We start from the raw sequence: 22,229 nt of genomic DNA on the forward strand, positions 1-22,229 counted from the left end.
GGATTGATGTTGAGAAGATCAGAGGAAATGAGGAAGGAATCTTGGAGGTTCAGAGAGAGAGAGAGTAGATTGTGTGTGTGTTTGTGTTTGTGTGTATGCGTGTTTCTTGTGTGTGTGTGCGACTGATGACTGCAGTATTTAGAGACCCAGTTGCACCTGGCCAAAATCTATGCAGAATATTTTTACTCCACCACGGGGAAGAAGAACGTCAAAGAATTGTGGGAAACTATTCATCACACACTGCTTCAAAAGCTTTCCACTGAGTTCCATTTCACATTTACAGATAAAAAAAAATACTTTCCTCTCATCCTGAAACATCACTGCTGTCTGGAGTGAGACCAGTCAGATTCTACAGGATCAGTCAGAAACAAATGTGTTCACAGGCACAAAAATCCAAGAAGTGACGGCAGGTTGATGTTCATAGAACCTGTGATGCTCCTGTGTCAAGATACTGTACGTCTTGTGGTCAAAGCAGGGATGGACCGAGGCAAAAGGGAGCAAAGAGCAAAAAGAAGAAAATCACAAGAGAGACAGAAATAGCAGGATGGAAGTGAAGAACAGATGAGTGAACCAGGAGCGAGCAGAGGAGAGATGAAAGACAAGTAGAGAGACTGAGCCACAAAAAGGAAGATGCAACTCGTGCACAGGAGGATTCTTCCCCGAACAGACGTCACACGTGCACACCTGGGGATATGAATCTGGAACGATAAGAGTTGTAGGAGGTCGAGTTCTGTCCTCATGCACAGGTCCTGGGAGTAACTACAGTTTTAAGGAAAGACAAAACAACGTGGACAAGCGAACAACTGAAGATCACAGAGGGATCGGAGCTTTAACGATGACAGACAGTCGACTGGTTTCATCTCCAGGGAGATAATTATTCCTCAATAATTCAGGAATGTTTAAATAAAATATGTTCAATGGCTTTCACCTTGAACAACGGTTGTCATGCTGAGTAATCGGTTCTCACGAAGATAAGATTGAGAGACAAAAAAAACCACCTTGCCCTAAATGTCGAGTTGTGATTTAAAGCTGAATATTTCTGCCGTTGATGATGACAACTGGATGTGGCTTTTCTTCAAAACTGTGGGAGAAACCATAACAACAGTGTTGGTTGTTACAACCGTAAGTGGCCTTATCAGAAAAAAGCATCATAAAAAGCCATCAGCTGGCACTTGAAAGGCACATCGCCATGCTTTAATTTTCCTAGAATAACAGATGAAAGCAGGACATTTATTGCTTTTCTCCTGCAGAGAGGAGCGTAATATTTCCTGCATAATGCATTAGCGCTACGGCACGGGCCAAATCGTCCCCCCAAACAAATAGCTCCATAATCAGTGGGGCGGCGAGCTGTGTGTGCTGAATATCAGGCAGCCACACAGGCAGATGGGACGCAGCAAGGACAAGAAATCAAAGCATTAGCACACAGTCAGGAGAAGATGACCGGGCCACAGGTCATTTCCACGTGTCCCACTGTTAGCACGCCGTTAACACTCTGTCCACCTGTGTGGTGAAACCACAATAGAGACTGATCTGAAATCAATACTCGCTCTTGGTGTTGCAGTATGGATCACAGTGCTCAGCTGAATGGAGGCAGTGCTTCTGGCAAACTAAGACCTTTTGTTTTTTTTCACTAAAGGTCAATCAATGGGAAAAATAGCTCATTTACCTTTTGTCTCTCTGAAAATCGGTTTGTAGAAAAAAACCTCAAGGGACCCAACCCTTTGGACTCAAGAGTGGCTGAGTTTGTGAATATGAATTATTGTCTCAGGTTTGTGTTATTTGTTCATATTGTTCATAATTAATGGCTTCCAGACTTTCTTCTGTTAGTATCAGAGTCTGAATGACCTTTGACCTGTTGTTTTGAAACATTGACAGATCATCTTTAAATGACAAAAGTAAAAGGATATGAATGGTTTACTTTTGAATGAAGTAAACTGAAGTAAGTTTTTGTCCCGGAACCTAATGACCTACGGACTGGCACCAGTCCCCTTACCGGGGGTTAGGAACCCCTGAGTTACAAAACATATTTTTTGTGGTGTGTTAATCTGTGGAGTACGAATAATGTCTGCATTTCCTATTTTTCATACGCAATTCCTCAAAATTCTGATGAGCGGGAAATAGGCCCAGTAGGGGGCAGCAATTTATCAATTCAAATACAAAACACTGCAATTCAATAATCAACGGATATCAAAGTAAGCCTTAGAACTGTGTATATAACAGTCACAGCAAGGGGGCGCTACATGGTCATAGTTTGTAAAAGAGGAACTAACAAATACATTTCTCTTTCCTTAACTTCCAAACAGAGGACGCCCTAAAGCATCAACTTTTTTTTTTTACTTCTTCTTCCCTTGCTTTATCTTTCTTTTCCTACACTAACTCCATGAACTCAGCCCGTCCCCTACCAACTGATATTTACTGCCCTTGTCACACTGTCCATATTTGATTTCAATTGATATTTATTCTCCTCCAGCAGAAAGGTCAAGTTTGTAGTGTCAGAAGTCAGTCATCGATAAGAGAAGGCGGCGTCTGCATGTGTGTGATATTTATCTGGAGTTTCCTCTCGGCTCCAATTTCTCCGACACAACACTTTCTAAATCGGCTGCTCAACACCAACTCGCTGCACAGTCTCCAGGCTTGACCTCGCGCTTCTACTCACAATGTCTCCTTCAGGTTGTAGGACAGCAGAGATATATCGACATGAAAATAGAACAGCCCAGGAAACAATGGATGCAAATCTCACCACGTTGATGAAGGTCGACACTTTGGTTTTCGTTTTTTTCTGTAAAAGTAAATGACACGAGTCTGATGTCACTGATGTGACTGAGTTTCCACCCTTTGAACCCACCTCTGGAGTCTACATCCTGCAGCTTGCTCTCTACTTTAGGCTGTGATGATTAATGATGGTGTCGTGCATGATAATGAGTGCTGGGACTTTGGCTTTGGCCCTTTTTCTTCTGCTCTGGTTTCGGGTATCTGCAGGTGAATGTGGAAACAAAGTAGTTCCATCTTTGGCGGTAGGGCAGAGACAGAAGAAGCTCATATAAATTGTGTCCCTGCTACCACATAAAAGTGAACACTGTGTTGGATTTAAAAGCACATTAAAGCATGATATTCTTAAGTTGAAGTTGAGAAGGTAAATGAAGTCAAATTGAGAACGTCACTGGAACTACAGGTTCAAAACTGCCAAGACTTTGGCCTGTGGTCCCAGGACTATTCCTATAAAAAATATATATATATTTCTTTTACAGTTAAGAATAAAAAATAGCATATAATAAATTAGCATTTATTCTTGGTTTAAATGACAGTGAATATTGACTGATATTTACTCTGCTGCAGTACAGAAACCAGACCAGTGGACATTCATTCACTTTAACTATGAAATTGAAGCGTCTCTGAAGGGACTGAAGGGAATTGTCACCTGACTGTTCGTCTTATTGACTTTTTGCATCTCAGACATGAGTTGAATTGGCCTCTGATGTCAAACACGATTCAGACAAACAACTGTCACAAAGACTGGGGTAAAATGAAAGACTAACTGTGTCTCATTGATTTCTTACAGGGATGTCGAGGTTTAAATTAAAAACCATTCATCCAATATGTCAAAACTTAACTGGTGATCTACTACATAGAAAAAAATATTGTTGGTAAAATGATGGAATGAAAAATTATGGATTCCTTCACTCTTCCCTGTCTTCTAGTGGTCAGAGGTGCAAACTACATGCAGTGTGACTTGGTCAGTCTCATGACAAAAACAGGAAATGTCTGGTTTGTCTCTGTCACACATATTACGACGTCAGTAAACATTTTCTCAATCCTGTGGTCATAGTTGTTTCACCCGGCAACAAATTCCTGCCTGTTCCACATTTTATATACAGTCTCCAGTCTGTGGTCTACACAATAAAAAGTTGTATTACTTCTGCAAGATTAATGCTCCACAGTTAGGACACTTGATGTTCACCATAAACCTACACTAATGTGAAGGAGTGAAAGAAGCCGCTGTTTTTCAATGGAGATGTTTTTACTACCGTCGATGTTGTTGTTGTCACAGTAGACATTTGTTTGTAAGGCAATCTATTACAATTTACTTCTGATGATAAATATATGTTGTGCAAGTCTGGGCTGACGCTACAGCAATATTATCAGTAGCTGCTGGGTAATACCCGCAGCATGAGTACAAGGACAGGACAGAATATATGATATGTGGTCTCAGTGGGGCCCTGGATTAGTGAATGGAATGCATTGTTAACTCCCAGTGGCATTGATTTCAACTGACAACTCCATAAGCATAATTAGACACATTCCACTGAATGGTTATATGAAGTGTACCATGATGTGGAAAGAGAGAGAGTGACTGGTGCTGATGTAAAGTTGTAGAAAATCTAATTAAATTAAAAAAAATAATGAATCTTTATACAGTATCTCTCTATGATAAAAACTTGGATCTTTTTTTAATGATCATAAAAAGTGTTTTTATCCAATTAAAAGTTGGATGTAACATTTGCCAGAACAAACTTCATACAGGCATGTATTCAATTTTAAATCATCTGAAAAGACACTATTTAGAGTTGAAAACAGTTAATTAATGGCAGTTTTTCATTTTTTTTATGAGGATACATTGAATGTCGTTCTTTAACGCTGGGTCAATTTTAATAACTGTAATTTTAATGAATTAATGGTTGGAATATAAAAATATCCAAACACGAGGTAAATAAATTGAGGGGTAAAAAAAGAAGAGTTTTATTTTTGCCTAATTTGTTTATGACCAGATGGGAATTTATTTGAGTGTGTGTGTTAGTGTGTGTGTGTGTGTCCTGCGTCATGCCACTGCCCTGACCTCTGACTGATTCATAAACACTAGCTTTTAAAAATCCATGGTGTGTGTCAGTATGTGCCTGTGCAGGAACGTGCGGTTGAAAGGTCAGAAGACGTTTGAACGAGAGCGAAAGTAAAAGAATAATGAGCGTCAAATAATCGAGGGCGAGTCGTCCTCTGGGATTTTAGAACGCTACGCTCGGCCATTAGTGTGAAATAAACAGTGGTCGCTGCTCGACTGACTCTGCAGAACAGGTGATGAGTGAAAACAGGTGAGTGACTTCATCTCACTCAGCAGGATTATAACTATTAACATACGGGAGGCCAACTGGTCTACTAGTAGTACTGGAGAGCAGATGGTAACAGGCTCAAACCAGAACTGTCCTCTTCTGCTGCGTGTCCAGGATTTCAGAGATCACACATCAAATAAATACTGAAAGTGTAACAAAGTCAGAAGTCAGAGTCAGAAATACACAGGGAAAAACAATATAAATATATTATTTATATACGGTGGATGGACATGATTATGGGTTGGGAAGCCGTCATTATAGTTAACCTTTGTTCACTGTCTTCAGCCTTGAAATAGCTGCTTAATATTGAAAAGGTAAGAGAAGAAATGTTATTGAAAGAGTTTTAAACGTACACTTTTGAAGTTAGCAAAAACAATACATGTAAAAAGTTATATCAAATAACTAACTAAGTAAGTTAGCAGGAAAATTAGCCAAAAGAGCTAAAAACTAATCAGCCAAGTTAATTTAGCCAAAGAAGGAGCCTGGAGTCAAAAACCAAAAATCTCTCAGATCCACAGAAAAGTCCAAACAATCGATAAAAGGTTTAGCCAAAGTTCAACGCACTAAATCCCCGAACACAATTTTTCACATTCTTAACTAAGTTTACATTTTCGCGACAAGTGACGAATGAAGTATCGTCCATAGAGAGGTTGTGTTATGCTTCTCAAAAGATGTGTTTCCCATAACGCCCAGTGGAAGGTGAAATTGTTTATATCATATCCAAACAGCTGAACGGGAAAAGCTGTCTCTGAAAAGGGGGAAATGCAGTTTCGTTTAAATATTGAGGTAAGTGAGACACAGCGTCACCGTGGAGACATTTATCTTGTTTGACCACAAAATAACATCCAATAAAATGGCAAAACAGTTCTGACACGCAGCCTTTTATCGTTAAACACAAGGGGAAATTTACAGTTTACATATTCTTAGTCAGGAAATATAACATAAAACCATACCATATTGTCCATATAATATGCTAATGTTAAAGTTGTCGTTGATGTACACCTTCAGATCATATTTTTTTCTATTAAAAAAACAACTAAGGTAATGACCCTTCATCTATCCTGATAGGACACGGTGTAGTTTCTGTTGTTTTTCATACGCTGACATCCAGTGTTTTATACCCTGCCCACAGATTCCGCAAAAAAATGTACCCTAAAAATTGGCTTTATGCACAATAACAAAACTATTCATCACACACTATTTATATATTTTTGTAGTGGGTAGTATTTTTGTAGAAGGTGTTCACCCCTCAACCCCCCCCCCCCCCCCCCCCCACTTTGATGTGCCATTCCTCTTTTTTAACCCACTCCTGGGAGTCATATCTGTTTTCTTTTTTTCTCTTTTTTTTTACTTTTACACCACCTCTCACAGTCTCTCCTGAGCTCTCCATCCTTCCATTGTCCCCGGATCATATTATATGAACTGTCATTACAGGGGGGTGGTAATAGATTCTTCCACACCAAGATCCTCTGTATTATCTGTCAACTCTAAGCTGATTAACCAAAGCTGTCTTTTCAGCATTTCAATTAGAAGCGTTGCATGGCTTATGTTCATTAAGTGACGTTCTTAAAGCTTCATGCAATGTTCAAACACAGTAATCCAAGAAACATGCAGCAGTAGCTGCACCAGCAGCAGCAGCAGCAGCACCAGCAGCAGCAGCAGCAGGAGAAGGAGCCAAAGAAAAATGACATCATGGCAAATTTTAATATTTGAATCGCACAGAAAAAGCCAAAGTAGCTATCAGCAGCAATCCAGAGCAATTTGGAGCTGTGGAGAGGAATGCAATTTTAGCACAAACGCCCAGCTGGCAATGACATTATCACACGACTGTCACTCATTCACTCACTCTCTCACTTACTCAGTCGCACATAGCCATCATTTTTCAAGGGGCTTCATCAACAGTACCCATGAAATAATACCTCACAGGTACACAAAGTTATTTTTAAAATATGTCGACAGACAAAATAAAATCTCACAAACAGAATTTTCCTCTCTCTTTTTTTTCCTCTCTTTCTCTTTAATTTTTAATCTCGAGATGGGCATGCAGAGGAACTGCTCCTCATATGTGACCTGGTGACGTCTGTGCTGACAAATGAGAGGAAAAGTCAGACAGGGAAGATGAAGCAAAGGGACTTAAAGCTAATAGATTTATCAGCAGGAGGTGGTAGTGATGGGAAAATTAGTTTTGGATGAGTTTTTTTTTTTTTTTTGCACAATCCGTTCATTTTAATATATTAATAAGAGTAGATTTAATAATTTCTTTGAATTGCAAAGGCAGAACCTTTATCAGCAGTTTCATTCTATAAGACATGAGAACGCCTCAACAAACAAACGTGGTCATCAATATGTGTATATTCATGTATGTTCCTGAATCCCAGATTAGGACTGGAAGCCTGTGTTGAGCTGCTGTTGTTTGCATTTGGACGGAGAGAGGGATAAAGAGGAAAGTTCTGAGAAATTCAGTGTTAGGGATAGTCAAAGATTTAATACACCGGAGATGAACGTGAGGATAATAAATAGCAACACAAGTGAGTCGTGATGAAGCGATCATAGAAGGAAACGGAAAGAAAATCAATGTTCATAAAAACAGAAGCAATAAGGCCGAGATACGGCGGCGTGAGGCGATGAAACACCGCCGAGACCGAGCGGCGTAATGCAATTGAAACAAGAGGAACACGGAGCGACAGACAGAGGAAAAGATATTGAGCACTAAAACGGAGAGGAGACAGCAGATGGTGGGGATTATTCCAGACTAAAATACTGTAGGATCCTGTGGAGGGAAAGCCACAAACATAAACCATCAGAGACTCCATCTGCCAGAAATAGACTCCAGAGTGCCTTCAGTCCAGCCTGACAATAAAACGCAGCAGTGAAAAAAGAAGTGTTTTGTCAACTCTCTGATCTCAAAAGTGCTGATGTCGTCCACATCAGTTGGAAGGAACGACATTTCCAGCCTCATTCTGAACAAGGCTTCAGTCAGCAGAAGTCAGTGTTTTATTCAAATAAAAACAACCATCATCATCATCATCATCATCGTCGTCGTCGTGACAGATGGTAACTGAGAGACGAAACATTATGGGATATAAACATAAATTAGTCGATCTGTCCCTGCCTCGCAGCGGCGGCAGGTGCACATGTGCTGCAGTGTTTTACAATGTGTTTGTGGGTATTTATGACTGAGGCCCTGATACAAAACTCCCCAGATCTGTTTTTCATGCCCATTGTGATCAGAAGAACAGCCCACGGCGGCGTGTGGGTGTGATTGTGCAATAAAAAGTGAAAAACAATGACAAACATCCACTCCAATCCCCTTCACAGTAGGAACACAAACTGACTATGTTCTGATGGCTCTAACTGCCCTGTTCAACTTCTCTATGCAGAAGGAAAGTGTGAAAAGTGGTGAAAAAGGAAACAAAGTTCACTCTTTACCTTTTCCCTTGTGGAGATCGAACCTTAAACCTGCAACGAGAAGAAAACATAATGAGGTTTGTGTTGTGGGACGGTACATTAGCGTTAGCACTGCAGATGGTACAGCAGTGCAGCATAACAATAAAGGCATTTCAAGTGAAACCCAGCAGCATCAGCTCCTCTCTGTAGGTCCAGAACCGGCGCCACCTTCAGCACGGCTGTAATTGCCTATTGAGTCACGTCAGTCAAAACTGGTGCCTTTGTTGGAACACTCGTCTCCACAGTGATGTTGGGGGGGGGGGTAAACTTATTGACCATGTGTGCGTGTGTGGGTGGATGCCAATGTGTGCGTGTGTGTTATTGACTAATTATCTCCCCTGACAAGGGACAGTTAATTAAGTTTTTCCCAGGCAATGAGCATGAAGTCATTATTGTGCATGGATGCATATCCACAAAAAGTCAACAATCACATGTGCTTAAAAAAAACACAAAAGAAAAACACAGGCCACACATGCACGTCATGTCCGAAAAGCACACAGCGTCCTGGCAATTTGGGATAGTTTGAAAGATTTATTCGTTTGTTTGTTTTTTTAATGCTGTACAATGTTCTCCAGCAAACGTCAACCTCATTTATCTGAGATTGTAACTAAAATCAAACTACGGCTGAGTTGGACTTTATTGATCTGCACAGGACCAAAAAGTCAAATGTCATTACGACGTCTGTTGTCATTATGAGCCACAGTTAGCAACTGGTGTTCTGGAGCAGAAGAAACATTCAGGGCATTATGGAGTTGGTCGATCCACGCTGAGTTTATACCTGTCGGCAGTTAGGGTTCTACCACCGACATCGAATAATGAACCCTGGGATGTCACTTCAGTTCTTATGCAGGTCAAGGCAGGTGAGCGAATACTTTTGGACCTATGCTGTAATCCTGCAGGATTCTTTCATTAAAGGCTAAACATATGAGTGGCCTAGAGGTCATAGGTCATCGTGTCTGAGTCAGATGGTTGCCACTGTCCCTTGTCCATCAGTGTACTGTAGAACTGCTGCTCACTGTGCAGCAGTTTGTGTACGGTACAGTAGGTGTTCCCATCTGTAGTTGAAGAAAACACTCTGCCCTCAATTTCTGGACCGGTCAGACCAAAAAACAAAATGAATGTCTGTCAGATGACAGGAACCTTTAACTTTCAGGTCTGCTTCATCTGCGTCATCTGCTCTGTTAGGAGAGATATTTTATTTTAACAATCTAACCCTTTGTTTTTGCAGGTCAAACAATCAGGATTTTATTTTATTTTTTTAAATCTGTAGTCATTGACTTGGCTTTGAAAACCAGGGACTCATCTGAGCTACATGTGCCCAGCTGTCACACCAGTAAATGCACTTTTTTGATAAACTGTTGAAAATCCAACAGTGAGTCTGTTTTGTGTGTGTGTGTGTGTGTGTGTGAAAACACTGCTTCATTGTTCCTCCACTGTAGAACCATTCAGAATTCCATGAAAAGAAAAGACTGGCAGTTACGGTTTGTCCTTTGTCGAAAAACCTTTGATTTTCCTCAGACTGACCTCCCAGGATACCGAGTCCTGGGAACAACAGGAGGTGCTGTAGCATACAAATAGGCCTCACATGCTGGTACTGACACACACACACACGTGTGTGAACATGAAGACTTGTTGATGATGTTCACAAAAAGGAGTTTCTATTGTTGAAAACGTTCTGTTTTTATGATGGCTCCTCAAGGGACAGGAAATGTCTCAGTGTTGGCTCTTCTCTTGTTGTGATACAATGCAAATGACTCTACACAGACAATCTGTGGAAAAAAAAACACAGACCTGACAGAAAATCCCACTCCTCCGTTCAAACAAAGGGTCAAATACGTTAAGAACGAATTCTGATAAAGTCAACGCAGAATCCTGAAAGGTGAAACGGAGCGCAGGATAAAATGGCTCCATATTGAGCTCGTGTCATGGCGGAGGTGTTAGACTGACTGCTCGCATGGTTGATTCTTTTCAGCTGCTTGTGTTTGCAGGCCCATCAGCTCTGTGCCTTCAGACAACCTACCACAGACGACTGACGCCCTCCACACTTGGAAATCATTTCATCAATTGTTGGGCACTGATGCCTGACTTCTTTCATTTAGACTGTCCTGCCAGGCACAGCAGAGACTCACAGTAAACATTCCTTGTGTGTTTCTTTGCCTTTTGGTGTAGTTACAATACTGGCCACCAGGGTTCATGAGCTCTTCTGTTTGCTGTGTCTTTAAAACTGAGGTCTGGGTTAACGTCAGGGCATCTTAAGCAAAATAAGAGTTCCTGAAATATTCTATAAAGTTCTATAAAGTAGGAATGTAGGTGTCAACTTTTTAAATAACTTTATTTTTACTTATTATTTTAAGGATTTTTTTTTTTTCAAAAACTGTAATTTCTCAAACATTTTTCTCTGAGGTTGAGTTCCCAAATCCCTGGGCAATTATTCAGTTCCAAGTTTAAAGTATTACTTGTCGTTGTGGAGAAAGATATTTTTGACAATTACAGAATAAATCTATATTAAACATTAGTAATTTTTTTTAACTTCTACATGGGCAGACTCAACCTAGACTATTTTCTGTATATTTTTCACCTTTCACAGTCTGTTTTATTTGCCTATGGTAAAGCAGTACAACAAGTACAGGCAGAAACAGTGCAGAGGTGACGTGATGACATGATGTACTGCCTGCATGTAATTGCGGAGCATCGCACCGTTGTTCCCAGAGAGACTCAGAACATATTGAGCCTTCAGTTTCAATTGTTTTTGTTTGAACCACTGGGAATACAAAGTGATGTGACATGCAATATTGCAGCAGCTCTTCATCCACCAGGACAGACATTTTTCACTAGAATATATATTTGTTTTTACCAACGCAGTTCCAATCTGAAAGAAGAGAATTCTTAAAGTAACATTGAGTTAAAATAAATAGGAATGATGAATTAAAGCTGGCACGGTAGTGGGTTTTAAAAAATGAAAAATACATTTTATTAAAAAAAGTTAATGGCCCCAGGGAACCAAAAAATACAAACGTTCTGACATGTGACTGAGTATTTTCCTGACTGAATATTGTTAAGCTCTCGTTCGGAGACGGCCTGATTACTGACTGCATGAGTCGACCCCCGAGCGAGATTAATCTCAATCTCTGAGGCACTTTACGAAAAATTTCAAACCATTACTCAAGCTCAACAATTGGCACTGACTGTCCAAGTACCTTCAAGGGAATGTCAGTTTCCATGGAGACCAGAGACACCCCCCACCACCACCACAATGTTTGCAACAGTCACTCAGCACAAGTAAAAAAAAAAAAAGACGTTTCTCACCTGTACGGCCTCCACTTTGTTTCTACTCTGTCTCACGTCACTGTGTGTTAATCTATGAGACTTTTCTTCTCACCCTGAAACATCTCTCTCTGTCGTGTTGACATCCACTGAGGTAATCACTCAATGCACTGCTTTTCTAGTTTTCCTGGTACTTTGAGAGGTGTCTGCAGGATTAAATGTGAAGTGTAAAAATACAATGTGTCAGGAGAAGAGTCAGGACCAAAGAGAAATTCATTTTATTTACATTTTATTGCATTTTAGGACTTTCTAAGGATAGAACGTTCTAATTACCGCAACACATCCAGATTTGTCTGAATGTCCCAGAAACAAATAATGGACGCTGTAATGGATGTTTTGAAGCGAGTTACTAAGTTACTAATTAAATTTAAAAATAATCAAAATAAAGCATCCGTGACTCATCCTCTGCAGCAATTACCGACTTCAATAATGTTTATTAAGGTTCATGATGTAAAAAAATTGCTTAGTCATCATGGCTTCTCTGTTGCTAGCAAAACATGCTAAGGCTATTCATCCGCAACACAATGAGCTCTTACTGCAACAATTTTAGGTCAAGATTTCACAGTGACCCAGTTGACACCTATTTGTTTCCTTACTGCAAAATAATGTGGATTAATTTGACTGTTTTGTTTTTTTTACGGAGACACACCAACAGCCATAAAACAGATCTTTGTTCACATTTGCTTTAATGCCTTTGTTCCACTGAACCTGGGCTGATGGCAGTGAAGAACAAGTGAGAACATTTAATTGTTGAACACACTGTTATGGATGTGTGTGTGGCTCAACCAAGTTATTCTTAGATTGTTACACTCACTTGTTTAACATGCACAGCTTAACCTCATCCCAGCAGAGAAGCACTGAACAGGAATTGCTTCATTGACCGTTATAGTCGGCTGGAAATACTTCTCCTCGTTAGCTATTCTGGTATTGTTAACTTTTTTTATTACTGACCCGCTTTTAGCAGCCGTGCTATGAGACACAAAAATACAACTCTTTGTTGATACTGCCAGCAATTAATGTAAGAATCTCGCATCAACTTATAGAGCGTTAAGTTAAGATCGTTCATGAAAATAAAGATGCAAATAAATGTATCCTTGTGATGACAGAGTCTGCAGGCAAACATCAAATCTTTATGGTCTTAAATGAACGCCAAAACTGCATCTGTTGCTACGTTATGTTTTTTTTATTGCTTCTCTATCAGAGGTATGAAATGAAATAACGTCACACAACCAAAGACATTTTGAATGTAAACAATCGTATCCTGATCCCAGTGGAGTTGGTCAAATTACCATATCCGGCCAAAGCTACTCTCCTATCGCCCCTGATTCACTGTCTCTTCATGAAGCCACTTGTGCTCATATCTGGTCTTTGAACTTAGTGCAAGGCTCATATTTAGCGGCCAATGTTAGTGAGTAGGTGTGGAACCCCAGGGCAAGATCGAGTCCCAGTTAGGGCTGTTGGCGCCTTCCAGTGGACTCACCACCCGCAGGAAGGTTCATGAGGGGCTGGTGCAGTGCAGTGTGATTTGGGTGGTGGTCGGGGAGACCCTGTTAAGGGTTAACGGTTAAGCTGAAGCCGTGAATGGATGGATGTTGGTTAGTGAGTTTACCAGTTCTTTCCTTTTCCTTAATAGGTTGAAATAGGTTGAGCACTCAACTCATGGTCGTGTCTAAGGACGCCCACCGTGGAGTAAGGACGGGGAGATACATGGTCTGTGTTCACACACACTTTCTGCATAATCTGCCATGAGCTGTGCACTGCATGGATCCAAACTCAAGGCCAGAGATTTGCTCACAACAGCCCAAAGCATTACATCTATCGTCTGTGTTCACCTTTGTGTGTGTGTGTGTGTGTGTGTGACTGAATGCTTGCCAGAAATGTGGGTCTTACTTACTCTCTTGGAGAACAACAAGTAAAAAGAAGAGCATCTCAGTGGGAAGTGAGGAAACACTGCCTGGAGGAAAAAACAGGACTCCGAGTCTCAGAGGAAAACCGTAGCTGCTCATCTCCACTCCTAGAGTTCTCAACAAGATGACGACGATGATCGACCAGTAAAACAAACGGCCAAAAACAAAACACTCTGACGTCACCTTTCAACATGCACCTCGGCCTGCGTTCACACCTGATTAGCTGACCTGTGGCGTTCACACCTGAATCCGTCTCCTCCTGAGTCTTAATCAAGTTGTTTGTTTCAGAAAAGCTTCATTACTTTGTTAATTTGATTGTGTAGGTGTCACAATGAGTGAGCGTGCGCAGCTGCTGTTGTGTACGTGTTGCGGAGATAGATAAAAAAAATAAATAAACACACACACACACACATAAAGGCTCCACATGTCGACATCACGCTCGTCGTTCTTCATCGTCAGCTCTCTTTGTTAATGAGAACGCAGGTCATTAGGAGGCAGGTAGTGGTGAAGAGGCTTTTAAAGATGTTTTCCTTTATGGAGAGTGATTTGTTTGTTTTATATTCCAGCTAGCCTGCCCCCTGGGGCCTAGCCTACATAACAGCACAAAGACAATTAATCATTGATGAGATTTTAATATTTCCTATGAAAGATGTAACTGTGTGTGAATAAAACAGATGAAGACCGAGTGTATGAAAAATGGATTGAAAGGGAACATGACCTGGTTTGTCTCAGTTAATAAGAGGAGTCTGATTTGTTTAAACTGGATTGTCTGCGTGTGTTATTGTCGAAAGGGGGTGTTGTTAAAATCTAAAAGTAAAAGCAGTAATTAGCCGTCCTCGTTAGGAATGCTGGGGCGCTTAATTTGATCTGGTGTTATTAGGGTTTGTTTTCTTTTTTTATGTGGTGATGAAAGATACATTTTAAAATGAAAGAATTCAAACTAATCTAATTAAAAAAAAAAAAAACGGGTTGAAAACCTCACCATATCTCCCATCTAAAGTAATGCCGAATAATCACCTAATCCAGAAATTCATTAACACCGAGGAGAGAAACATCTCCTGAGGTCAATTAACCCGGCGTACCAAGTGAGAACTGTTGGCGCCGGCGTTCCTCAGACCTGAGATAATAAAGACACATGCACAAAACAAGTGGAGGAAAAGAGCAATAATCCAAGATAATAAAGTCTTTCCACTGGAGAATTAACCAGCCACACACACACACACACAGACACACACACACACAGAGCAGTCTCCTGTCCTTTAATCACAAGTTGCCTTTTTAATTGCAATAAGTGTGAAGGAAATAGAAGCATTTAGTGGCCCAGTCTGGCACAAACATGTCGACGCTGCCGGAGACAAAGTGAATTCATGTGCGATATGCTTTTAATGTACAACTGATTAACAGCGGAAGCGTTCTGAAAAGGGTTCTAAACACGTGGTTCAAACACCTGCGAGCAGTTCTTTTGTCCTATTTCTTATAACTGGTACCTTTCAAGCCTGAGCGCTCACCTCACACTGCGTGCACTCCAGAGTTCACCTCCACCGAGGTTCAACGCCCAGACAGTCATTTCAGTGCAGCTCTATATAATACATGAGGTCTTAGCAGGCAGCACAGCCATTTTCTGGGTAACTGCGTCCGTCTAGAATAAGCTCATTCACTCAGCCTTCATTGATGTTGTTCTTTTTTCATTTTGTACATCATGAGTGTGTGCGAGCTTCATGCAAACGCTGGCACATGGAATTGAAAGCGTCCCAGCTCTGCTTGCACCAGCACTTTGGGGCTCAGTGCACACATGGATGAACCCACATGTATATAAATCCTCCTGCCACATACTGTGTACTGTACAAACCACACACACACACACATCATGTTTACAACATTTGGGTTTGCATGAGAAGAATGAGTCTGGCTGTTAGGACCCCTGGGCTGTTCTGGGCCTTTAAATTGGTCCCAGTGAGATGTGAGCGCTGAGACCACAGGGCTGACCTCTAACTCTACACTTGTGTATCAAAGCATTAGTCTCTGTCAGGCCAATCAATAAACCAGCAGCACCGAGAGACCCCACTCACTGAAGTCTTGTGAAGTATCACTGGGGCCGATGATGATTATCACGAGGGTCATTTGTTTGGTGGGGTCTCCTCAGAGCAGAGATTTGATTTCTGGAAGTGTGAGCCTCGTAGCTGTTTAATCATCGGCTCATTTGATAAATTACCTTTGAAAACAAGCAGCTGTGGGTACGCTGTAGCAACGGTTGGGTTTTTTTTCCAATAATGACATAAAAATATGACATGATCAGTCAGTGTCCTCACTAATAATATATTCAACTGTTGCACATGTACATATGGACATTTGTTTTATATAAAGTTTATTTAGTCATAAACATGACTTTAATCTCAGTTAAATCATCATCATTTAGAACTAAATCTCACAATAACAATGTTGTATCACTGCAATTAAATAATTTATATTGGATTATAGCGCCCTCTGTGGAGAAAATAGGAGGAGCCACATTCTCTGTGTTTGACGATATTCTTATTTAGTATTAAAAATAAATCACTCACTTAAGGAAGTGAAATAACCACTTTTATGTTGTTATAACAATGTTTTGGGGTTGATTCAGTAAAGAACAACATTAAACATCATTAGAGCTGAAATCCTTTAAAACTATTACAGACAGCTTCTAAACTACGAGGTCAAACTGGTTCAACTCCACACTGGAACAAATACAGTGGAGCCGCTCGCTGCCTCGTCGCCTCCACACCTGGCTACTCAGACAGGAGCTCAGTCACCTGCCTTTCACGCTGACAAAGGCGGTCAAAGGTCAACACTGACTCAGGCTGGGTCACAGAGAGAGAGGTCAGAGGTCTGACCGAGAAGACAGAGCAGCAGAGAGTGACAGCTGCTGTCTGTCAGAGTGACACGTCACCTGCTCTGGACAGACTTCACTGAGCAGTCACCCAAAGACCCCCGCCCCCCTTTATCTTCTCTTCCTTGGCTCTGTGCTCTGTATATGCAGTATGTAGCTAGCAATTAGCTAGCTATATAGATATAAATATAAATACATGTATATATATGTGTATATATTAGCTAGATTACTATGATCTAGCTTTAGCTTGCTATGAAACTAGATGGATACTGACAGACAGACAGATCCATTTAGCACATGCCTTATGACCAAAATGGAAAAAATAAATCATAATTCCTGTCGTTTTTTTTCTTTCTTTCTTTTATTCCAGTCTGTAACAAAACCCTCCGTGAAGTATAATTTGGTTCCTGAATGCCGTCTTCCAATCTCGTTCTCGCAGACTGAGTCTTTGTCGTCTGCTGAGATGCCAGTACAGATGGACTGAAATCAGGATGAGGCCAGCAGCAGTGACTGTGGAGCTACATTCTGTGCTAAATGGTGCCAGAGCAGAACAGCACCACGTTGGGACCCGGGTGCTGTGGCTCTCCAGCCCTGGCAGGGTGAACAAGGGGCCCCCTTGTTTAGCAGGGCAATGTTGACAGAAACATAATGTATTCACATGATAATGAGTCGAGTGAATACATGTCCCTCCAACTGGTCTTTATACTCTCTCTCTCTCTCTCTCTTGCCCTCTCTGTCTCTCTCTTTTACGTACAGTATATATCGTCCATCAGGACAGGGGGGCAAAAGAGGCAAACACATAAATCTACTGTATGCACACACACACACACACACACACACACACAGATACAGGCTAAATCACAAACCCCTCTGTGTCTGGCACTGAACAGCCTGTTGCTGGTCTTGTCACCAGGGAGACCGGCGCTAGGCAGGCGCCTGGCAGAGACAGACAGGCACGGGGCATTTAGGACCCCGGAAAGATTTCAGAGAGTGAGTGAAGCGGTTCCACGGACGATCATGGAAATGAAGAAGAAGCAGAAATGCAGTTTGACAGTCACTTTGGTTATTGCAGGATGATTTAGGGAGCGCGGAGAAGGCCGGAAAAAAGAGGGAAAGAAAGAAGAGGTAACAGAGGAGAAAATGAGAGAAACAGAAAGGGCAGGGAATTCATCACTGTGACTAAAACGGCAGAAAAGCAGGAGGTGGAAACAGCAGATCTTATTTTTCCGTCTTGAACCGACACGGGCTTCACAGCTCTGACTAAATAACCGTCGAGAGTGTGAGTGATGTTTGGAAGTAACATAAAACACCGTCTGATTGTCGAGAGGCATGTGTGATTTCAACTGACGTCACCGACGAGGGAAGCTATTAATACTCGTGCCCACCTGAGTCTCCACCAGCTAGGCTGGGAAAATGCAGTGCAAATGAACTGCAAGAATGAATTTTTTTTTCCCTTGATTTTTGCTCCTAACGTCAGAGGGAAAGAAAAAGAAAAAAGGACAGGAGAGAAAATCAACCGTCGTTTTGTCCTTTTGTTTTGATACAAAGGTTCCTTAACTTTTTTATAGCCCCCCCCCCAAAATAACTATTGTTCAGTTCTTCCACTCCATACATTCATAAACATTGCATCAAATTTTCACTGAACTTCATTTAAAACATTGTATTTTTGTACAATCTGCTATTTTCATTTAATAAAGTAAATGAAATCCAAATTAGTGCAATTTCTTTGCTGTAGTAGTGTTAAACAAATTTAGAACAGCACAATCTGTGGTCTGAGGAAACATCCCAAACTGACATGAAGAAATGACAGTGCAGTAAAGTAAAAACTCCAGCCAATCAGGCTCAAAATCCACAAACACGAGCAAAACATCTGTCGACCTGGAGATATTTTTAGTTAAACTTTCACACCTTTCTGCCTTCTCACAACTTAAGTCTCACTTTTCACATTTATTTTTCTGGTTCTGAAGTACAACAGTCAAGGTGTACTCCATGTTACTGCAGTTTTGTTTTTAGACCATGGAGGTTGAACTTGAACTACAATTCATTAATTAGCATTCCACTGGACTAAGGATTTAGTATACAGTATAACCTTAAACTGTGTTCTTCTGTTGTCATCACCACAGATGGGATTTCAAGATGCGAAGCATCGACTGCATTGTCAAAAAAAGTTGTGTAATTCACACGCCCACCATCAACACGGGCCACCTGTCCAGGAGTTTGGTGCCGAGAAATTGACTCTTCTTTTTTTTTCTTTTTCTACAATGTGCACTGTCAGTTATAAGATGTGAATATATAGAGGCTGAAGGTCAGTGGGTATAAAGTTCAGCCTTACAATCCCAAACACGAGAGTTCCAAGTCTTGGGTCAAAAAGCTCAATTGCTCAAATGCTTTATTTTGTAAATTGATCTGGTACTTCCTGGACAAGGAAACAACTGTTTTGATAGAATATATATAATGCAATAAATATAAATGTGATTTCCTTATACATGCTATAGGATAGCCTCAAATCAGCATAAAGTTTTCTGCACTAGAATTGAAAAAAATATATATAAACAATCACCTCGACCTTCAGAATAAAGTTCAAGGAGACAGAAGTGTGAGCTGAAACAGACGTGGGTCTTGTTGATGGAGCTGTAACTTCAGTCATGTGAACTACAGTTGTTATTATGATATTTGTGTCAGAAGGTAAATGGGAAACAAAATTAATTACACAATAAAGTCATTTCAGGAAAAATATCAGAAGCAGCCCACTCGCTCTGCCTTGTTCGCCCCTCGTCACACGTCCTGATTCCTACATCTCCTCGCTCCCTCCCTCCCTCCCGCCCTCTCTCCCTCCCAGGTCCACACTGACTGTTAACTCAGGTGTGAAATTTGCCAGTGCAGCTGATGTGCTGTCTCTGTTGCACCTCAGTAAACGGCTTGGTATTATTCTACCTCTCACATTCCTAAAAGCTTCGTCTCCTAAACCACACCACCGTCATCCTCTCTTTGTCTGCCCGGCCCTGATCCCTCTCTGTGGAGAACTCTGTTCTGTCACATACACACGATCTGCTCTGCCAATTCACTGTATTAATTTTTCATGCTAATTTAAACACAGATTAATTGAAATTTGATTTTTTTTTTCCACTCATTCTCCGTCCCCTTGCCTACCCACTGTGAAATGTGGTGGTATAATCCATTCCCCGGCGCCTGCTTCACCTCCACTGTAAAGACCGTGAGGGTCCGTGAGCTTTTATTTGAAATGTGTTTTTATTATAACAATGGTGAAATGAGTCTCCTGTGACGGAGAAGACACGGAGACGACAGGATCTACCTATTCATTTACACAAAGAGCACCAGTTCCCATTTTGCCTAAATTCCTATTTCCCATAAAATGGACGGAGTAATTCACTTCCTGCCTCAGCTCCACGGCGACACGTAGCCTTTTTCTGCTTAATTACGGAGCACAAAAGAGGAAGAGCCGCACATTCCGCCGCTACTGTTGCAGCCCTACATTCCATCGGGGGAAATCATCCTTTAAACATGGAGAAATCGTTCTAGAATGGCACAATGTCAGCGTTAATAAAGCACCCTCCAACAGAGTACAATGGAGTCATTGATCATCCTGTGTCATCGTTAAAACCCCGCGTCTCATCTCGCAGTTTTAATAAAGGGAGAATGTCAAGCGTTTACAGGCCAGAGAAGATGGATCACTTGATATTCCATTATTGATTATGAGATATGTTTATGGAGAGTTGCTCTGTGTTCTCAGGCTGCCTGTGGATCCAGAGTCTGTGTCCTGCCCCCGTCCCTGTCTCCCCCGCCCCCTCCTCCCCATGTCCCTCTTCTCTACCTCCTGGTTTCCACAAATGTCAGTGTTACAGTGTCCTCTGTGATTGCAGTGACCCTCCTGCCATTACTGCTGCCATCACATCTCTGCAGAGCAATAACAATAAAGCAGGAGTGAACATCACTGTTGCTTTGCAATAATTACAGTTGCGATAGTGCACAGGGAGAAAATGACTTAATAGTCTCTGGGTAATTAGCCCTGACTGACTAGATGGTATGGCTAATTGGATTGTTTAAAACTGTCTTATGTGAACATCCTTGTATGTGTGTGTGTGTGTTTAATATAAAGCTGTTGACAATAAACCTTTAAAGCCTCAGGGACTCCTCTTGGTAACAGGAGGGCAAACGTAACTCCTCACCTCTGTGAAGCACACAGTGACATCCCACTTGGGGCAGATGTGAGCGTTCACTGTGGGGCAGTGTGCAGACAGGACTGTCTGTCCATTGAGCGCCTCGAACCTCTGCTTGTCAAACGGTCACTCAGGCGGACCACAGCAGACGCCGGAGCTTCATTTCCTCTGAGCGACATCTTCAGAAGTGTCATCCGTGCACAGAGATAAACCTGTTGTTATCTTTAAACTCCCTCCATCATATCAGCAAAGACGTTGCTATCTCCTCACACTTTAATTTAAAAGGCATTAACATCGATACTGGGTTTGAACCGCTACCTTTTTTTTCTCAGCATCACTTACTCCGACTTCTTATCCACTGATTTCTGCATCAGTTGAACAACATCCACCTCAGGTATGTTTCTGTGGTTCTTGTCCAGATTAGACCACAAAGATCTAACCTGGTACCTCGTGGTAACATCCGCTCAGACTTGATGAGTAAAAGCAAGTGTGTGCTTCACACTCACATTCACACTCTGCCTGTGTCGCTAAACTAATCAAATAAAGCCAAAGCTATCCATAATCTATAAGTCAGGGTCAGAGAGCAAATGACAGGCGTAATCTGTTCCAAAGCCCGTCTTAGCAGATGATTTGGACCTCGGCTGAATAGTTGACACATTGTTCCATATTCGCAAATCACCTCTTAGCTGGCAAGCTGTGTTCAGATCAACAGCTGCTCGCACGTTCATTAGACCAGGCGAGTAAGTGAAACACAGCCTGGTAGTTCTCAACTGAAGCAAATATGCAATAAAGTAACGGAAAAATGGGAAAAACCTGGAGAAAAAATTAAGAATAAAATAATTAAAATAGCAAGTGGTGAAACATACAAACCTGGTTTTACCAGTAGCTTCTGTGTGTATGGAAGGAAACAAATTCCACATACATTTTCTGAGTAAGTTCCTACAATGGTGTACTAGGTTTCAGGGTTTTGGGGGGGTTTTAGGTGGAAGGTATTCGCTGGAAGTGGCAACTATTTTAGTTCCTACAATGGTGTACTAGGTTTCAGTGTTTTTGGGGGGAAGGTATTCACTGGAAGGGGCAACTATTTTGGATTCTGAAATCTTGATTTCTATTTCTGTTTCTTCTTGCAGCTCAGACGACTCTTGTGGAAACTGTTATATGCAGTTTTCAACACCAGCTGTGTTTTTAATCATTTTTCACTGTTTACTTTTAAATGCTTCTGACGCACATACTAAGCTTCTAGAAGGCTGATCCGTAAAAGCTGCTGCAAACAGAGGAGACTGAAACGTGTCAAAGTTGTTGGTAACCTAATTTTAAGTAAAGACTTTCTGTCGTCTGGGGCAAATAGGCAGCAAGAAGAGAGTCAGACAAAGTACTGTACCAGAACCACCGTATTCAAAAACAT

General features: G+C 41.3%; 1 protein-coding gene across 1 annotated transcript in view; it reads right to left on the minus strand.

The window, feature by feature from the left end:
- igsf11 (immunoglobulin superfamily member 11) overlaps window positions 1-22,229 on the minus strand; it is a 78,738-nt gene that overhangs the window by 44,913 nt on the left and 11,596 nt on the right. Inside the window, exon 2 of the mRNA XM_017032191.1 lies at window positions 8,532-8,561. Coding sequence (XP_016887680.1) covers window positions 8,532-8,561 — 30 coding nt within the window. The remainder of the gene's footprint in view (window positions 1-8,531; window positions 8,562-22,229) is intronic.

This window comes from Cynoglossus semilaevis, chromosome 4 (assembly GCF_000523025.1).
Source record: "Cynoglossus semilaevis isolate Cse_v1.0 chromosome 4, Cse_v1.0, whole genome shotgun sequence".
Classification (NCBI taxonomy): Eukaryota; Metazoa; Chordata; class Actinopteri; order Pleuronectiformes; family Cynoglossidae; genus Cynoglossus; species Cynoglossus semilaevis.